This window comes from Sapajus apella, unplaced genomic scaffold (assembly GCF_009761245.1).
Source record: "Sapajus apella isolate SASKATOON/1434 unplaced genomic scaffold, GSC_monkey_1.0 scaffold16, whole genome shotgun sequence".
NCBI classification, from domain to species: Eukaryota; Metazoa; Chordata; class Mammalia; order Primates; family Cebidae; genus Sapajus; species Sapajus apella.
This window is the reverse complement of record NW_022436956.1, coordinates 27,656,288-27,676,744: the sequence shown is the minus strand read 5'-3', so window position 1 is coordinate 27,676,744 and position 20,457 is coordinate 27,656,288. Positions and strand designations below refer to the sequence as shown.

Sequence of the window (20,457 nt, the reverse complement as noted above, 5' to 3'; positions counted from 1 at the left end):
GGCATTTCAATATTTAGAGGTTGAGCAGATGAAGAGGAACCAGCAAAGGAGACTGAGAGACTACAACTAGTAAGAAAGAAGAACAAATAAGAACAATGTTCTAGAATCAAAGTAAAGAAAGTGTTTCATAAAGGGAAAATGATCAAGTATGTCACTGATACGCTGACAGATAAAAATGAGCACTGAGCATTAATTCTGGATCTGCTAGTGTGTAAAGTCACCAATGACCTTGACCTGAAGAGTTTAGTAGAATGATGAGGATGAAGTCAAACTTCATTCTCACTGCACTGAGAACAGAATGAGAACAGAGGAGAGAAAACAGACTTTTTAAAAATGAGTTTTCTGTCAACTGGAGGAAGGGCTAGAGGGAAGATGCAATGCCAATATTTGCTGTTTACACATTATAAAAATGTTATTGTATGCTAATAGGAATAATCCTGTAAAGAAGAGAAAAAATTAATAACACAGAGAGTAGAGGCAATTTAGTAGTTGAGAAGGGATAAAATCCAGTGCATAAATGAGTGGATTGGCCCTAGATAAGAACAACAAAAAAATTTATCTGGCGGTATGAAGAGAAAAAGTAGAGTTCATAGGTATAAATGCAGGTATACTGACAGATGTGCTGCAAATTTTCTTCTATTTGCTTCTATTTTCTCAGTGAAAAAGGAAGTACAGTCATAATCTGAGAATGAAGAGAGGGGAGATATGAAATAGTCCTTTAGTACTGCACTCAAATATACTTGGCACATATCTCACTTGAGAACTTATCACATTGTGCTGTAATTATTTATGTATATATCTTTTTCCACTAAATTATAAAATAATTTAAGGTAGAGGAAGTACTTTTTTATTTTTGCTTTACCAGCACATAACACAGTGCTCTAACAAACAAATGTTTAACTCACTGATTGAATAAATTAGTGTTATTGATTCCTTTAAGATTTGGGAGCAAAGCCAAGAGTGTTAAAATAGCAATCAATAAAATACTGTCAAACATCTACTTGATATATATGCCTGAGTGTAGGTTGCAAATATTCAAAAACTGAAAGCATTAAACTTCAACTTATTTGTGAAATTAAAAACTACAGACAGGACACAAACATTTTGCTTTTTAATGTACTAAGGAAGCAATTACATGCTAATATAAAAAAATGTGCAGAGTTATAAGTTACACTGGAGTATATTTCACACTGAATCTAGGTATCCAACATTTTATACAAAACATCAAAGTTCAGCTTCCAAAAAGCCAGTATCTGAAAAAAAGTTACTACAATAATAATTTCCATTGAAAAAAAGTAGAAGCACTCACAACATAAAAACTGTTTATGTACAAAATATGACTACGGTGTGAGTTGAGAACAAATAAAAATTACATTCCTTGGATCAAGTAAGGGAAAATAGAATGTCCCATACTCTCATCCAGGCATGGTGGCTCACACCTGCAATCCCAGCATTTTGGGAAGCTGAAATAGGAGGACAGCTTGAGACTAGGAGTTCAAGGCGACAGTGAGCTACAACTGGGTCACTGCACTCCAGCCTGGGTGAAAGGGCCAGACTCTGTCTTAATAAATAAAAATGAAACAAAAAGAAAAATAAATAAAAACTCTCATTACTTAAGATTTTGTGACAATCAGTACAACTCAAAACCAATGATTAGGCTACAATTTGTTAACTTACATGCAAACCCCAAACCACCCTAAAATGGGTTATTTGGAACAGTTACTTTTAGAACCACCAAAATTCAAAGATACTGTTTAAAAATCCAGAAATAAAAACAAACTTGAATCATATATATTTTCAGTATCATTTAATTCTTTAATACTTTGGAGGCATTTCCTTTTCCTTTAACAAAAAGAAGTGATACTATATACTGCTATTAGAAAATTAGGAGTTTTTCTATAAAATCCTATGACATTAAAATTAAATTATTACTGAATACATGAAGTCTTATTTTTTAAAATGCAAAAGAAGCCAGACAATAGATGTAACAACCATGATGCAAACCCATTTCCCTCTGAAACAAGGATTTCCTATGCTTTCTAAATATCCCTTCAGAAAAGCCATTCTCTAAATTAACTGAACAATTTGGAATACCAAGAAGAAGGTACAGAACAGGAACATGAGCAGATGATCAAATATATCTGCTTTTACTCCCTGGTGACTAAAGTGAAGTCCACAGGAGCAGGTGAAGAAGAAAACAACACAATCTCCTGACATACAGTTGTCACAGACTCAGAGCAGTCTGCTGCTGTGACTCTCTCTGCCTGTGACCTGAGGGTCAGTTGCTTCATTAGATGCAATGGAAATAAAACTGACCGGGATCTGAAGAGAAATTTTAAAATGGAAGGTACACTCAACAGGTTTTACTTTTGGTGAAGTCATATGGTTTCCACCACTGAGCAAACCGCAGTGCCTTTTTCCTCTGATCCTCAAAGCTTTCTCGGATGCCTTTCCTCCAAAGTCGTGGTTCTATATCCAGCATCCCACCGATGATTTCCTTTTAAAGAATGAGAAAAGCAAAAACACAAGCATGTATAAATAATAATGAAACCAGAAATGAAACTATTTGTTTATTCTGCTATAAAATATAACAAGTAGTTCTCCATGACAATGTTCAATAATAAATACTAGTTGAAATTTTAAAAAATGTTGTTTTCAATTAATTCTAACTCTGCAAACCCTGTGATTCTGGGAGTTCAAGTTAGCTGCATCTCCTATCAAGCAATTTGTCCATTTTGTTGCTGCTTATTAGCACATCTACTAGATGGTAACAAAGGGGAGGCAGAAAAAGTGAAATTTAATTAATTTGGTCTCTATTAGAGGCTCTGGTAAACAATTTTGCAAAAGAGTTAACCAACTTGTAGCAATTATTAACTTTATTGCTCAACTGCAGTTAAAACCCAGGCTAATGTTCACTCTTTGCTACCAAGCATATTTATAAATTAGTTTCTTCCACTACTATTAGCAGGAAATCCTTTTTCAGGAAACAAAATTCTATTTTAATACTAGCTTAAGTAAACCTATTAATAGAATTAAAAATTATATATTACTTTCATTTAAAAAATCACATTCTCAAGTCCTAAAACAAATGGCTTTTTGGTTATCTGCTTATCATTCTTGATTTCCTTCAAGATCCTCTTCCTGTGCTTTTAGCTATAGAAAAAAATCAAATTCAGGCATGTGAGAATCCATGTACAGAAAGACATGGGGGAGACTCCTAATACTTAAATGCTTAAAGGGAGGGCAGTATGGCAACAAAGCAAACAAAACAAAACAAAACAACACAGACTAAGGGTAAAATTCTGCATAGTCAGTCAAGCTCCACTGGACTGTGTGGTGAGATCCTACACAAACCACATAATCTCTCAGATGCAGTTTCTTCATCTTACTTGGGGACCTACTATGCACAAGCAAATGCTGTATTTGTAGGGGATACAGCAATCACTAACATTCAGTTGTCTTCAGACAGAATAGAATCTGGAGTTGTGGTGGAAGCAATAATAATCCAGCTATACAGCATACTGTCTGATAAAGTAGAAGAAGGTAGAAGAAGGTAAGTGCCAAAGCAGACCATTTGGAAACTCGACAAAAGAAAAAATCCTATTTGTTGGATAGCCCAGGAGATGCTTCATGGAAAAGAGAATCTCCTATCATCAGGAAAGAGAGAAAAAGGGGTCAACCGAGACAGGAGAAAAGAGAAATGTGGCAAATTTAGATTTAGTTCAAGAGTTTCTCAGAATTGGTCCAAATAAGCAATGCAGTTTAAGAAAGACTAGCTTATAAAAGTTTACCTAAAACTGTCCATAAAATATCAAGTTTTGTCTTATATGTACCATGTAAGCTTGATGTTTGTTCTGTTATCCAAGCAGCTGATAATGCAAAGAGACTATCCCAATAATCTTTTCTTTGTCTCTGAACAACTGCTTAAGTGGTAGACTGCAGGTAGTTCTTGAGTCCACAGGCTATTTCTTAAAAAAGCACATTTTGGGGAAAATGGCTCAGTGACACAGTGCTGACAGAAAAATTTACTTTTCACTCCAAAACTGTATCATATAAACCAGAATGCATGAATAACAAGTGAAGGGAGCACAATCTCCCAGTTTAATGTATACAACTGTTTAAAAAAAAATGAATATTTTAAGTCCTTTTTTCTAGGATCAATTTTTTGTTTGTTTGTTTTTGGTTTTTGTTTTTAATAAATCCAGCCATAGAACTTTCAGTTATAAAGCTCTACTGAATAACAAAAGGATTTTTCAGAACAGCGGAAAAACATTTCTTTCTAGTTAAAAAAAAAAAATTGTGAACGCTTGTTAAACAAGTTTCTGTAATATGTTGTAACAGTTCAAAGATGCATGTTACTTTGTTACTCTGGTTAACCTATTAAGGACAAGATCATTACAAGTTTTGAATCAAACCTCTAGAGTTGCAATTCCTCTTGAGATCTTTTTACTCATTGCAGAAGATAGTCCTCTGCAGGAGATGAAAGTGGGGAGCAGGGTGGAGAACAGGGAATCCCAAGCAGAGTTCATCAAGGCCTCCTTTTTTAGAGGGCCTGGCTACATAGGGCTAAATATGAGTGGAAAGGCCTGATCTATACCAGATTAAAGGCTCACTTCTAGGGCTATCATTGCCCAGACTACTTTTGACTGTTTCAGTTGCTGCATTAACTTTATTCCAGTTCCTGATACAAATAAACTTCTGAGATATTCTGTAGACTTTAATTTTAAAACTATACCGCACAGAAGATAAGAAGGCAATCTGTCGTAGTAGATTAAAAGATCTGTATGCTAATATTTGCCCAGAAACTATCAGTATAAAATGAGTCATGTGTTCCTTTTGGACTACATCTTGTTTAACTATAAATGGAGATGAGAAAATTTGTTCTCCGGTTCTACTATGACTGTATGGACCCCTAGTTTTGTCACTTATTAGCACATTACCCTCGGCAAGTTACCTAATCTCTCTGTAGCTCAGTTTCTTCATTTGCAAAGTGAAATTTATAATAATATCCACACAACAGGATTATTGTGGGCATTAAATGAATGCAGCTGGCACACTGTAAGCCCTTTAATCAGTTTTAGCAATTATCATCATTCCCAACACAATCCTGGCTGCCTCCAAAAACAACCATTATAGTAACTGTTGACACTGTCAAGAAATGTTTGGTTCTAAAGTAACATTTCTGACTCTGTTATGTATTTTCTGGGATATTTTTATTAATAGTTGCTAGGTATTTTCTCTCTAAAAACTGGGTGGAGCAGTACTCACCAACTTCTTTGTATACTGTGTCCAAAGTTTCTATTTCCCTTCAAAAGAAAAATGTTACCAAATTGTTAACTCTGGGATTTTATCAAATTTGTGAGCATACCTTTCCAAAGTAATGAGAGAATTTCTGCTGATCTTCAATTACATGGGCAAACCCTCCGTGAAGGCCAAAATCCACAGAGAAGTAAGGTAACCCTCTGGGTACCTAAATAAACAGACAAATCACAAATGGAATACACTATGAAATCAGGAAGTTATGTTTAATCCCTCCCCTCTTCTCTGAAGGGACAGTAATTTCAGGCATCCCTCAAGACAAATGTATAAAATTAATTTGCAATTCTAGAAATATTTAAACAATGACCTACATTTCTGAGTAAAATATTTCATTTTGCTAGCCTTTCAGCCAGATAGTTCACCATTATGTACCAATTATAATCAAAACCATCTATTTTGCTGTCCTTAGGGAAAACCAGGAGGAAAATGATGCTTTTAAAAACACAAACGCAGAATAATTTCCCTTAGGCTACACAAATAGAGAATAAGCATATGCCTTCTTAAATTCTACTCACGATGCAGAACAGCAAGAGAGACCTGGCCACATACTAAGAGCTCTCCTTGAACCTTTACAGCTGTGCATTTATCAAAGATAAATTATACAAAAATAATCATAATTTTTTTATGAGCTGGTGAAAGAGGTATAGCAATACTTAGTTTATCAGCCTTATTTCAAAATATCTCCAGGATTAAATCCCTATTGTCTTTTTCTCTTCCTTCTTTACTCCTCCCGTTTTTCCCTCACTCACTGTCTCTACACACAGACACACACACACACACACACACACACACACAAACTTTAAACTATCTCATGACTAGAAAAAGCCAAAACTTCTTGCTTTATCAATTAAGTAGATTTGGGGTCCTTGCAAGTTTTGCTTCAAAGCCCAAATTTTGCCACTATAAATTATCCAAGTGGGTCAATTTATAGTAACATTTCTCCTCTCTAAACCCCTCATACAGTACGTACTTACTTTACTTATTTGGCACTGAGCCACAGGGTCCTACTTAACTATACAAATTGTGTATTGTGTCCTTAAAAAGGCACAATGTGGAAGGGCACAGTATGGTATAGTGGAAAGTGGTCACCTTGAAATATTATAAGGCAACTAAAATTAAGGCTTATTATAAGTTCCTGTTATTTAAAAAGTACAAATAAAAATCTGTTTACAAAATAGTATATAACATTAAATATAGACAAATGAGTTACGATTTGTGGCTTTAATTTTTCTTTCTATATTTCTGCATTTTTAAATATAATAATCATGTTATGACCTTGACTATTACAAAAAAATAAAGTAAGAGAGACAGACAAGGCTCCAACTGCAACTCTGATTCTTATTTGAATAAGAATTCAAGTGTATTTCAGACAAGTTAATTAACATCTCCGAGTCACATGAGAAACATGAACACCCTAGTCCCCAATTTGCCATGAATATGCTGCCTTCCGTGACAAAAGGGACTTTGCAGATGTGATTAAGCATCTTGAAATGAGGGGATTATCCTGGCTAATGCAGACAGGCCCAATGTAATCATAAAGACACTAATAAGAGAGAGATAGGAGGGTCAGAGTCAGAGAAAGATGCAAGATACTACACTCTTGGCTTTGAAGATGAACAAAGGGGCCATAAGCCATGGAATGCAGGTGGCTTCTAACAGCTAGAAAAGGCAAAGGAACGGATTCTTTCTAGAGCTGCCAGAAGAAATGCAGGCCTGCTGACACCTTGATGTTAGCCCAAAGAAACCCAATTTACACTTGTGATCACCAGATTTTTAAGATAAATCTGTGCGTGGTGTTTTAGGCCAGTATGTTTGTGGTAATTTCTTACAGCAGTAATAGGAAACCACTACACATGCCAAGGCTCAACAAACTATGGCATATTTGCCAAGAAGGCACAATGAACACATTGCTACTTTCCAAAAATGCAACTGCTGTCACAAGCTTCCCTATTCTCTCCCTGCAGGAAGCAAAAGGTACAGCCTGCTGCTTGCTAGAAGAGTTGCTAGTCAGCAGGCACTGCAAAGGCTCTAGCATCAAAGCGTAGGTACATTTACCACTTTCTTTTTCCTGCACTGGCCAGTCAGAGGAAATGCATTTGAAACTCTCATACCACTCTTTAAAGGCACTGACAGAATTAAAGCAAAATCTTTTATTTATGGTAGAAAAATAGAAGAAGTATTTGGATTTTTCACTTTTATTCCAGATGTTACTCCTGATTTCTTATGAGTAGCCTTGAGTTTGAAGGCCTCTGGTAAACCCACATTTTCGTGAGAAGTGCTTTCTTTAGTTTATAATATCAGTCTCTAAATGTCGGATGTTTCTTCGATTTCTATAGTTATCACAAAATTAAAATACAATTTTTTAAAGTTCAGAAAGAATTCTCGTGCAATATCACTAAAAGAGCCTTGTGAAAAATGACCACTTTTCTTGACAGTGACTTATGATCATGTAATTCCTCTGCAATGAACACTCAGATCTGTTTTTCCTGTTTATTTCCATGAACTTCACATTACACTGAAAAGAAAGCAAATGGGCCAGAGAAAATGAACCAAATGGGTGGAAAAAGAGAAGTTTACCTTCATACAGCATAGAAAAATATAAATTTTAAAAAATCAAAATGGATTACACATACGTGAATCTCTATTATAAGCCAAGAATTTACACAGTGAAAAAAAAAAAAACACTCCAACCTCGATGCAGGCAAAATACTTAATGAAATTATTAAGGACATAAAGCTTTTAAAAAGAAGTATAATAAGGTTCTTTCAGAAGTAATAATAATGTTAAAATAACTCAATATTATTCACTCCATGTTTAAAAATACTTTTATTAATTTTTGAAAACATAATGGAACGTTTATTAACTAAAAAGTAACCTTCTTTGGAATTATTCTTAAATTTATGTACTCTTCCCATTCTTAATTCCATCCACATAATTATAAAATCTTAAAAAGGGCTGGGCGCAGTGGCTCACACCTGTAATCCCAGCACTTTGGAAGGCTAATGTAGGCCAATCACAAGGTCAGGATTTTGAGACCAGTCTGATCAACATGGTGAAAGCCCATCTGTACTAAAAATACAAAACTTAGCTGGGCGTGGTGGTGTACACCTGTAATCTCAGCTACTCAGAAGGCTGAGGCAGGAGAATCACTTGAACCCGGGAGATGGAGGTTGCAGTGACCCAAGATCACACCACTGTACCATAGCCTGTGCGACAAAGCAAGACTCTGTCTCAAAAAAAGGGATCTCAAGAGGTCATCTGGCTCATCCTTCATTGACTGTGACCCACGGCTAGTCTCAGATACAATACTATGTGATGCCTTAATAAAAGCAATTGTTGCTGTCTTTGAAATGCTTTAAAGTTGAATATACGATTGCCATTTTTACAGGCTCTGTATTTCTTATTTTTCATAATGTTAAGTTAAAATATTAAGACCTCCTGGCTACCTAATTCAGGCACTCGAGCTTTTACAAAAGAAACAAATAATAACGTACTAGATGGTTTGTCAGTAAGAAAATGTAAATACGTGATAGAAAATGGGGACTAATCCATCAAAATATTTTTTCCTTTGAAATATTTTGTGTTCTGAAAGAATACTTAAAATTTTTTTCTGAAAGAATACTTAACAGCATGAGAAATTATAACATGAGAAGTGAAAAACCTAGCACAAACGGTGTATGTACATTAAATGCCTTTTTCTATAAGCACATAAAGGAGAGAAGTAAACAGTACATTTAGAGGGTTTGTTTGGTTTTGTTCTATTTTGTTTTTTAATGTGTCATCTGGCCCAATTCATCAGCAGAGAAGAGAAAATGATTGTAGATAATGTTTAACCTCTGAAATAAAACTATGTGTCTTGAATAATGTAATAAAATGGAATCTTTCAATTGGAATATAGTAAGTGTAATAAGGAATCCTATTAGTTACATAACATTTAACAGGAGTCTGGCTTCCCAAAAGAAGAAATGGTGAATAAGTATTCTAGCGACATCTAACAGAACAGGGACTGGCAAACTTTTTCTGAAAAGGACCACACAATAAAATACTTTAGGCTTTGCAGGTCATACGTTCTTCGTAGGGACTACACAAATGTGCCATTGTACCATGAAAGGAGAACATAAGCAATAAGCAAATGAGTGTGGCTGTGTTCCAATAAAAGTGCATTGACACAAACAGGCAGAAGATTGGATTTGGCACGCAGGGCTTGAGTTGCCAACCCCAGCACTATACTATAATCTCCATCAAGTCTGGAATCTTTCTGTTTTTTCCCACTATGTACAAAAAGTATCCTGAACGGTGCCTGGTAAATAACAGGCACACAATAAATATCTGTAGAATCAACTTCTTTTTCAATAGAAAAACAAAAAAGGAACCACACTTCTATTAAATCTCTATTCCATTTAATTTGTATTTCTAGAAAAGAAAAAAAAAATCATTACCAGACATACTCAACTTATGTGTAACCTGTACATAAAAGTTGATCTGCAAATAAAGATTAAACTATGAAGTGTGATTAAGCAAGTCTCAAAAAAACCCACAATCTAACTCAGCTACTATGTTATAGTTTTATAGGAACATAACAGTGAACCTCGGTATAAGAAAAAGAAAATGAGTTCCCAATTCAAAATAGAACCTCTAGGAAAATTTTTCTCTCAGTATTATTACAGAACAATATATTCCAAGAAGGCCCTTCTCACTACTTGTCCCATAGGGGCTGAGAAGCTCACCATAGGAGTTCTTACGGCAGACTAACGGCTGCCATAGCCAATTACAGGAACTACAGCGGCAGAAGACCAAAAGTCATGGAGAAACATTCATGTGAACAAATAGAGACCCTCTACAAAGAAATAAGCATTTTCTAGACCAGGTAGGATAAAAATAACTTCATCATTTGTGTAATTAGTTATTTTGCCATCAACCAATGATCTCTTTCTAAACTAAGATGTAGAAATGAATAAAGATGCTGAGCACTAGGATAATTTCTTTCACCAGAAAAAAATGGATACTTACAGACTTTCTGATATCTTTTAAAGAGAGATCTATCAACTTCTTGTTCATGGACCATTCTTCATCAGATTCCATTATGGCTTTCTAAAATATAGCCATTTATTAAGTGAAAAAAGAACATGTAAGTAAATAAAAAGCAGGCAGCTTATAACAAGCAATACAGTAAATTAACTATGGGGTATATTAGACATAGAAGGCCATTATTCTGAACTGATTAAGGCTTTAATTTTAGTTATTTAAAATATGAACTTCTTAAATTTTTAAAATCCTGTCGTTAGCCAAACATGATATTATTTTACTTATTCTTAACTGTTGTACTAACTTGAGTTCAACTTTACATGACAATCCTTAATAAGACCAACCAATTTAATATGAAACATAATTTGTGTTCATAAAGTTCAATTTAATATGGAACATAATTTGTGAACCTTAGTAATCTCTATGACCTTGCTGCAGTTATAGAGATTACTAAATAATTCATTTAGTTTTACTGTTCTTCTTCCAAAAAGTAACAGAGTAAGTTACATGCTTTCTGGCAACCAAAGGCTTGCACGATTTCTGCCCAAATAATAACACAGTAAAAATACAGGAAAAAATGTGCTCTAGAAAATAAAGCGTATTTTTTTAAAATGCAGAAAGCATAAGTCTATTTCAAGTGGATAGCAACTTAACTTTGATTGCATGCAACTCAGTAATTTTATCTACCCCACACGTTTTATGCTTTTGATGTCAGAATTTATACAACTATAATTTGTCAATTTGTAATTTAAAAAATAAGAATTTTTTAAAATGCAGGGAAAAAATACATAGAAATGGAATAAGACTTTTTATGCTAAGCAATGTACCTAATATTTATGCTAAAGAAATACTTAAAAGCCAGAGTGATGAATATAAAATAACTTCATGTTTTTACAGTACTATCAATGAAGCAAATTTTAAAGATAAAATAACACTCAGGTTCAATTTAAATAGAAAAGATACAGTGCTATTCCCTATTTAAAAGGTATAAGTTCCTTGGCTTGACACTGTAATATAGCATATTCAATACAAAAGCATCTTCAATGATCACATAAAAGGTTTAGTGTAGTAAAGTGATACACCATTCTAAGAGATGACATTTTTGTCAATCCTTATGATCAAAAGTGGCAGCTCTATGTTAGGTAATATTCCTTAAATGACTCTAGTCACAATCATCTAGGACTGTATTGAGGAAGTACAAAATTAAGCATGCTGAAAAAAGTATAATAATCTCTTTTCAACTAAGTTTGGTTAACACAGGACTGACATGGGTCTTCGGGATTATCTGGTTTATTCTCTTATACCTTAACAGCCTAATTCTTTACATCAAATAATCAGGTTGTCTTTAAAAATTGCTAGAGAGAAAGTAGAATTTTACCAATTCATAAATCTTAACAGATTTTACAGTTCTTTTTATTGGAACTTACAGTTCATATTAATAAATTTTATCATCCCATGCTGTCTAAATGTTTCACATGCAATCTTCTTATATCAGATCACTAAACATTATCTTCCTTTATCTTTGGACTTGTTATTGTTTCATATATGGTTCTACATTTACACATCTGTATTAGTCTATAAATTACAATGTATTTAGATCAGGATCAAACACATGCTATTTTATAAAAGCTCTTTGAATACTGTAAATCACGCTTAGTTGGTTATGAACTCTAGTCATTATATGTCCAAAATTACAGATCAAGGTTAGAATTTTTTCTTTTTACAAAAAGCATGAAATATTAAATACTAAAACTTACAGCAATAACTTGTCTCAGCAATTGTAATGTGTACTATTTGTTATCTTTGGCTCTAGTGTATTTCAGTAGTCAGTTTTCTAGAGTTCTGACTATAATTTTGACTTGAAAGTATTTCAAAGTAAAATAATGATTTCATCTGAGAAATAGGAAATTAAAATAGAAATTATAAGTTACCATTTAATAGTATATTTGTACTCCTAAATAAGCATGCTTTTAAAATGTCAAAATCAAAAATCTTCTGACAGCAATTTATAGAGTAGAATATTTTGTGCTTTCTTTCCTTTTTTTTTTTTTTTTTTTGAGGCAGGGTCTCACTCTGTCACCCAGTCCAGAGTGCAGTGGTGCAATTGCGGTTTACTGCAACCTCCACCTCCCGGGTTCAAGTGATTCTCCTGCCTCAGCCTCCCAAGTAGCTGGGATTACAGGTGCCTGCCACCACAGCCAGTTAATTTTTGTATTTTTAGTGGAGTCGGGGTTTTATCATGTTGGTCAGGCCGGTCTTGAACTCCTGACCTCAAGTGATCCGCCCATCTTGGCCTCCCAAGTGAGCCACTGTGCCTGGCCTATTTCATTTCTTTGTATAAATTTTGATGTAAGTATATAGGAGAAAAATACATTAATAAAGACAACAATATCTGTAAAATAGCACTGTAGCAAAAAATAAGTATATATGCAAATACTACTTATAAATACCTTAAAATAGATGGGAGCCATATCACCCACTTCCTTGGGGACAGGAATACATTCATAAACCATGTGATACTGTTTCTTCATGCTCATATTAGTTTCTAAAAAGATGCAGTCCAATCCTTTATCTTCAAACATCTTTACCAATGATTTTCTGAACATCTAAAAACAAAAGAACTAGGTAAAGAAAATACTTATAGGAGATTCAAAATAAAGCATTTTCAGGAGACTTGAAACATGAAAACCTTAATTAAAAAGTACAACAAATCCCTTTAAGGTGAAAAATAAACGGCAGTACTGAACTCTGCAATGTTATAGTTACCTTACTTTCTAAATCTACTATATAATTTCATATATTTAAGCAAAATTAAAAAAAAAAACTGAAACCCACTATGTATATATTACAGTTTCAATAAAATGAGAGAAAGAAGAGATAAAAATCAAATTTCAGTGGTAAAATATGCAGAACTGACAGAACAATTACAGGAAAACATCCATAAGCCAAAAGAGGTGCTCTGCACAGATGGGCATCCTTAAACTCAGAAATACATAAGAGAATTCACTTCCAATTGTTTCCCTGTGCTTATAGCATCTGCATTTGTTGGTTCCCTGTCTGCTGACCCATCACTAGTAACTTTGTATATTCAGGCAGTCCTCTACTCTATTTTCACAAATAATGCAATCCTATAAAGTATATGAAATCCAAATATACCGAAGTTGAAAAGTAATAGGGTTTTCTCTCCCTAAGGAACTAAGCATTATTATACAACTATATACAAGTATACACACAGATATAATCAGTGTGTGTGTGTGTGTGTGTGTGTGTGTTTGTGTGTGTGTGTGTGTGTGTGTGTATTTCATACTCCTAGGCCCAAGGGGCAGCTGTTTGTAGAGGGTGGCTGAATGGAGCTGAGTGGTCCAGGATGTCCATATACATTCACGTGACACCCCTTGGAGTACAGGATGGAGCTAGGGATTGAAAATAAGGGGCCGGGCGCAGTGGCTCACACCTATAATCCCAGCACTTTGGGAGACTGAGGTGGGTAGATTATAAGGTCAGGAGATCGAGACCATCCTGGTCAACATGGTGAAACCCTGTCTCTACTAAAAATACAAAAATTAGTTGGGCATGGTGGCGTGCACCTGTAGTCCCAGCTACTCGGGAGGCTGAGGCAGGAGAATTGCTTGAACCCAGGAGGCGGAGGTTGTAGTGAGCCAAGATCGTGCCATTGCACTCCAGCCTGGGTAACAAGAGTGAAACTCCGTATCAAAAAAAAAAAAAGAAAGAAAAGAAAAGAAGGGGAGCAGGCTGAAGGCTGGGTGCCAGAGCCCAGCTCTGCCCATACCACCATGTCTTACTGTGAAACTCTCAAGGTGTCTAAGAATTCTGGATGGGTGCGGTGGCTAACACCAGTAATCCTAGCATTTTGGGGGGCCAAGACAGATGGGTCACCTGAGGTCAGGAGTTTAAGAATGAGGTGTCTAAGAATTCTAAATTAAAGCTGGCCTTGTAAGATGTTGTGAAAGTATATTTAAGTAGGAAGATAAAATGTATTTTATTTAGATTTATCAGCTTGATTTATAACTTTTTAATATTTTGTTTAAACATTTTTGTTTTGAGGTAATTACAGATCACATATAGTTATAAGAAATAATACAGAAAGATCTGTGTAAGCTTTACTCAGTTTCTCCCAAAGGTAACATCTTATAAAACTATACTATATAATATCACAACCAGGATACTGACATTGATATAGTCAAGATTAAGAGCATTTCCAACAGCGTCCAGAAAGATCCCTACTGTTACTGATTGACTACTACTACTTCTTTTATTTTTAGAGATGTGGTTATGCTATGTTGCCCAGGCTGACGTACCATCGGCTATTCACAGGTGCGATTACAGCACACTACAACCTCATACTCAGGCTCAAACACTCCTCCTCCATTAGCCACCTGAGTAGCTGGGACTAAAGGTGCACACCACCATGGTCAGCTCCTGTTACCTTTCATAGTCACAGTCATTCCACACCCTACCTAGTCCCCATTCCCCCTTCTTCTGTCTTCACCCTTAATGTGTTCCTGATTTAAGTCTGACATTTCAATAATGTTACATAAATAGAACGATGTAATCTTTTGAGTTAGGCTTTGTTTTTTCTTTAACTTTTACTTTAAGTTCAAGGGTACATGTGCAGGATGTGTATGTTTGTTACAAAGTGTGCCATGGTGGTTTGCTGCACAGATCATCCCATTACCTAGGTATTAAGCCTAGCATCCATCAGTTATTCCTCCTGATGCTCTCCCTCTTCCCATCCCACACCCACCGACAGACTCCAGTGTGTGTTGTTCCCCAATGCCATGTATCCAGGTGTTCTCAACATTTAGCTCCCATTTATAAGTAAGAACACGTGGTATTTGGTTTTCTCTTCTGGCATTAACGTGCTGAGGATAATGGCTTCCAACTCCATCCATGTCCCTGCAAAGGACATTATCTCATTCCTTTTTATGGCTGCATAGTATTCCATGGTGTACATGTACCACATTTTCTTTATCCAATCTATCATTTATGGGCATTTAGGTTGTTTCAGTTCTCAACGTAAACAAGTGTGCTTTTCAGGGTCTATTTAGTGTCACATTTCCACGTATTTGTGCTTCCTGTTGTTGATTTTCCTGTTCAAACTGGACCCTAAGCACATTACTGAAGTGCCATCTGGTGTTCATTAGCATAAGACTGTGATGTGATATGCCTTATGGAGAGAATAAGCTCTAGACAAGCTTCCTTCAAGCAGTCTTTAATCTTTGATTCTGAGAGTTTTTATCATAAATGTGCATGAATTTCATCAAATGTTTTTTTCCTTACTGATTGATATGATCATGGTGAATTATACTGATTTATTCTCAAAATTGAACCAGTCTTGCATACTTGGTATAAGCCCCACTTGGACATAGTGTGTTATTGTTTTTATCATAGAGTTTACTGCCAAACTCTATTTGTTAACATTTTGTTAATAATTTTTACACCTCTATTCACAAGGGATATTGAGCTGCATTTGATTTAACTGTCTTGTGGTATGAGGATAACACTAACTTATGGTATCAGGATAATGCTAACTTCTAATACAAATGAATTGGAAAGTGTTCTTTCCTCAAGAGATTCTACAAAACTGGTGTCAATTCTTTAAAAGTTTTATAACATTCTCCAGTGAAACCATCTGGGTTCGGAGATTTATTTTTTTAGAAGTTTTCCATTTTGAAGTTTACTTCTTTATTAGTTAAAAGATTGTTCAAATTGTCTCTTTCATATTGAGTATGTTATAACAGTTTGTAATTCAAGGAACTGGTCTATTACATCCATGTTGTCAAACTTATTTAGAGTTGTTCATATGATTCCCTTATATTTTTAATGACTGCAAAATCTGTACTGATACGGTTTCCTTTCTGATACTGGTAATTTGTTTTTTCTCATTTTTTCTTCTTTGTTGGTCTTGCTGGAAGTTTGTTGATTTACCTTTTTTAAGAGCCCACCTTTTGTTTCACTAATTTTCTCTGTGATTTTCTATTTTCAATTTCACTGATTTCTGCTCTTAACTTTATATTTCTGTGCTTCTGCTTGCTTTGGATTTACTTTGCTCTTCTTTTTCTAGGTTCTTGAGGTGAAGGTTTTTCCTCTTTTCTATCTTAAGTATTTGGTGCTATAAATTTCTCTCTTGGTACTCCCTTAGCTGTGCCTCATAAATCTTAACATTTTAAATTTCATTGTAATTCCATTTTATTATTATTTTTTAACTTTCTCCTGAAACTTCTTTCTGAGCTTGACTGAAGTGTATTATTTAATTTCCAAGTATTTAAAAATTTTTCTATTATCTTTCTGTTATTAATTTCTAGTTTGATTCCACTGTGGTCAGAGAATGCACTCTGTATGATTTCAATTGTTTTAAATTTCTTGAGGTTAGTTTTGTGGCAAGATATAGTTTATTTTGATACAGGCTCTGTGAAAAATAAGTTTTCTAATATTGTTGAGTGGAGTGTTATACAAATATTGATTAGATCTTTCTGACTGATGGTTAAAGTAGGCTGACTAATGGCCCTCAAAGAAATCCAGGTCCTATTCTCAAGAACCTGGCAAAAGAGACTTTTCAAATATAATTAAGAATCTTGAGATAGGAATATTATCCTGAATTACCTAGGTATATCTTAAATGTAATTAAAAGTTGCCTTATAAGAGGGAGGCAGGGGAAGTTTTGACTGAAGAAGAGAAGGCAATATGATAGAAGCCGAGATGGAAATGATGCAGCCACAAGCCAAGAAATGCTGGCAGCCCCCTAAACTGAAGAGGTAAGGAATAGATTCTCTCCCAGAGTCTCCAGAAGCAACCAGTCCAGCCGATACCTTGATTTTAGCCCCATAAGACTCATTTGGAATCTGACCTCCAGACAATAAGAAAATACACTTCCACAGTTTTACAGCACAAACTCTGTGATAATTTGTCATAGAAACCACAGGAAACTAGTGCAATGGGGTTTTTAAGTTCTTTTATATCCTTGATGATTTTCAGTCTGGTTGTTCTATCAATTGTTGAAAAGAGGGGACTGAAGTCTCTAACAATAATTATGAATTTGTCATTTTCTCCTTTCAGCTCTATCAGGTTTTGTTTTACACATTTTGTGCCTCAGTGTTGGTGCACACACATGTAGGACTGCTACGTCTTCTTGGTGGATTGACCCTTCCGTCATTATGCAATGTCCCTCTCTTCTTTGGTAATTTCGTCTGCTCTGAAGTCTACTTTATCTGGCATAAATATAGCCACTCCTGCTTTCTTTTGATTAATGGTTGCATGATAGATATTTTTCCATCCTTTTATATTATTCTACCTGTAATATTATTACATCTGAAGTAAGTTCTTGTAGACAGCATATAGTTGAGTTATAAAATCCTGTCTACCAAACTATCTTTTAACTGATATGTTTATACTGCTTATTGATATAGTAGAGATATTCTATTTTTATTTTTTTGTTTTCTGTTTGTTTTCTCTATTGTTTTTCTGGTTCCTTTCTCCTGCCTTCCTGTGGTTACTTCAACATTTTTAGAATTCCATTTTGATTTATCAGTAGTGTTTTTCAGTCTGTCAATTTGTATATTTTTAAAGCAGTTCTAAGTGTTGCTCTAAAGGCATTACACATACACACATACATATATATTTAATCACTGTCTACTAAGGCCATTTTACCAATGCAAATAAAATACAGACACCTTATTCCCTTTATGCCCTTTTACTCTCCCAGAGTTAGAATATAATTGTCTTAAATACTTTCTCTACCTACACTTGGAAACACATCAGACACCAGGCGCAGTGGCTCATACCTATAATCCCAGCACTTTGGGAGGCCAAGGCAGGTGGGTCACTGAGGTCAGGAATTCAAGACCAGCCTGGCCAACATAGTGAAACCCCATCTCTACTAAAAATACAAAAATTAGCCAGGCATGGTGATGCACGCATGTAGTGCCAGCTACTCAGGAAGCTAAGGCACAAGAATTGCTTGAACCCAGGGGGCAGGGGTTGCAGTGAGCCAAGATCACACCACTGCACTCCAGCCTGGGTGACAGAGTAAGACTCAAAAAAAGTTTCGGGGGGGCTGCCGGCATTTCTTGGCTAGTGGCTACATCATTTCAGTCTCTGCTTCTGTGATCATATTGGTTTCCCCTCTTCTTTAGTCAAAACTTCTTTCCTCCTTCCTGATTTGCCAGGATTTTTTCTTTTATCATTTCTGTTTAAAGAACTACCTCCTTTAGCTATTCTTTTAGGATACCTCTGCTGATGACAATTTCTCTGTGTTTTCCATCACCTAACAATGTCTTGATTTTCTTCCCTATTCCTGAAGGATATTTTCACTAGAAACAGAAGTCTTGCTTGACAGTTATTTTCTTTCAGCACTTGAGAAATGTGCTACTTCCTTCTGGCCTCCATGGTTTCTGTGAGAAATACACTGTCATTCAAACTGTATTTTCCTTCTAGTACTTGTTGCATTTTCCTAATTGCCTGTTGAAGCATTTTACAAGAGCTGTTTTAAAATCTTTGTCAGATTATTAGAACATCTCTGTTATCTTTGTGTTGGTGTCTATTAATTACCTTTTTCATCCAAGTTGAGACTGTATTTATAACAAGTAACTTTCAATTGAAATCTGGACATTTTGAGAATTAAGACACTGGATCTTATTTAAATTTTCTGCTTTTTAAGGCTTTTCCTAATAGTGCTCCATCAGAAGAAAGAGGGATATTACCTCATTACTGCCATATGGGAATAGAAGTTCAAGTTCCCAACTTGGCCTCAGTTGACACTCAAAAATGGAAGAGGCTACTCATTATTGCTGGGTAGCAGATGGGAGTTCTAGGTTCCCATTAGGCTTCCACTGATACCATCCTGACTGAGAGGAGGAGGCATGCCTCTTGTCTCCTTCCCACATGGTTTCCACTCATCATTATCTTCACATGCCTAGTGTTATGTGCACACACAAAAAAACTAAAAAACAGAATCAAATAGGAAAATATACAAATTTGGGATTATGACAGCTTTTCAGATTGTCTCTATTTTGTTACTTGTTACTATGCTTATAAACTTGTATTTATTTTAAAAAAAACTTTATAGTTACTTATTTCAATATCTAGTCCTAGAGTGAGAAGATAACCTTATATACTAGAAAAAAAGGAAAATTGTTACCAGACTGGAACTATATATTTGTAACTCAAAGTTTTTTTAAAGGAGAAAAGATGTATACAGAAAGCAATAGCAACAACAATAAAAGGTTAAATAATCTAAAAATTACCTCACAAACATCCTTACTCCATGCTTGTTCATACTCCCTTTCTGGCTTAATTATTGGATGACTGTTCTAGATTTTATCTGGAGAACAGTGAAGAGGGCAGCCTCAAAATGTTATGAATTATGAACAAAAACTGAAAAAATACTAAATTACTGTTGCAACAATGGTTCTGTATTACAAAATATATAAATCTCATACTAATAGCTTCAAAGAGAATACACACACATTTAAGTACTTCTCGCTTTCTCTTTTTTCTCTCTCTCTCTATAGACACACACACATAAAAGATTTTAATTTAAAAATATGAGTTTAATAAAATAATTTGAATTTGATCAACTCTACCAAAAGCATGATGTTCTCCATACTCAATAACAAATACATTATATAAAAATATTCATTTTTTAAAAAGTTATGTAACAACTAAACAATGGAAAAGTATTTGTAGTTCCCTATCATAAGATAAATCAAAACCATTTTATATTTCACAGATATACAGAGTTCCTATGCTATTGAGATGACATAAAATTTCCATATTCCTAGGAAAAATCACTTCATTCTTTGGGTAACCCCTACTTTCCACATTTCCAACCTATCATTATTCATCTAATTGCCCATTCCTCATTTGGTCAGTGCATCCAGACTACAATTTCTTATAATCAATTTAAGGAAACTATACTGCAGAATGTTTCAGGTCCTTTTGTATTACCACAGTATAAAAAAATCAAGAACATAGGAATGCATAATTTTGACATTAAAATTAAAGTACTCCTTAAAACTATTAATGCTATATAGGATGGATTTTGGAATATTAATGCTATTATTTAGTCAAGTTTTTAAAATATAACATGTCTAA

The 20,457-nt window shown here is 34.7% G+C and overlaps 1 protein-coding gene across 3 annotated transcripts in view; it reads right to left on the bottom strand.

Annotated features, from left to right (window-relative positions):
* Positions 1 to 1,786: 1,786 nt before the first annotated feature.
* The window catches only part of CWF19L2 (CWF19 like cell cycle control factor 2), a 112,767-nt gene continuing 94,096 nt past the window's right edge, over positions 1,787 to 20,457 (bottom strand). For all 3 annotated transcript variants that reach the window (XM_032285700.1, XM_032285699.1, XM_032285698.1), the window contains exons 15-18: positions 12,795 to 12,950; positions 10,330 to 10,410; positions 5,369 to 5,470; positions 1,787 to 2,497 (exon numbers count right to left, since the gene is read on the bottom strand). In XM_032285700.1, the coding sequence (XP_032141591.1) occupies positions 2,354 to 2,497; positions 5,369 to 5,470; positions 10,330 to 10,410; positions 12,795 to 12,950 (483 nt within the window). In that variant the 3' untranslated portion in view covers positions 1,787 to 2,353. The remainder of the gene's footprint in view (positions 2,498 to 5,368; positions 5,471 to 10,329; positions 10,411 to 12,794; positions 12,951 to 20,457) is intronic.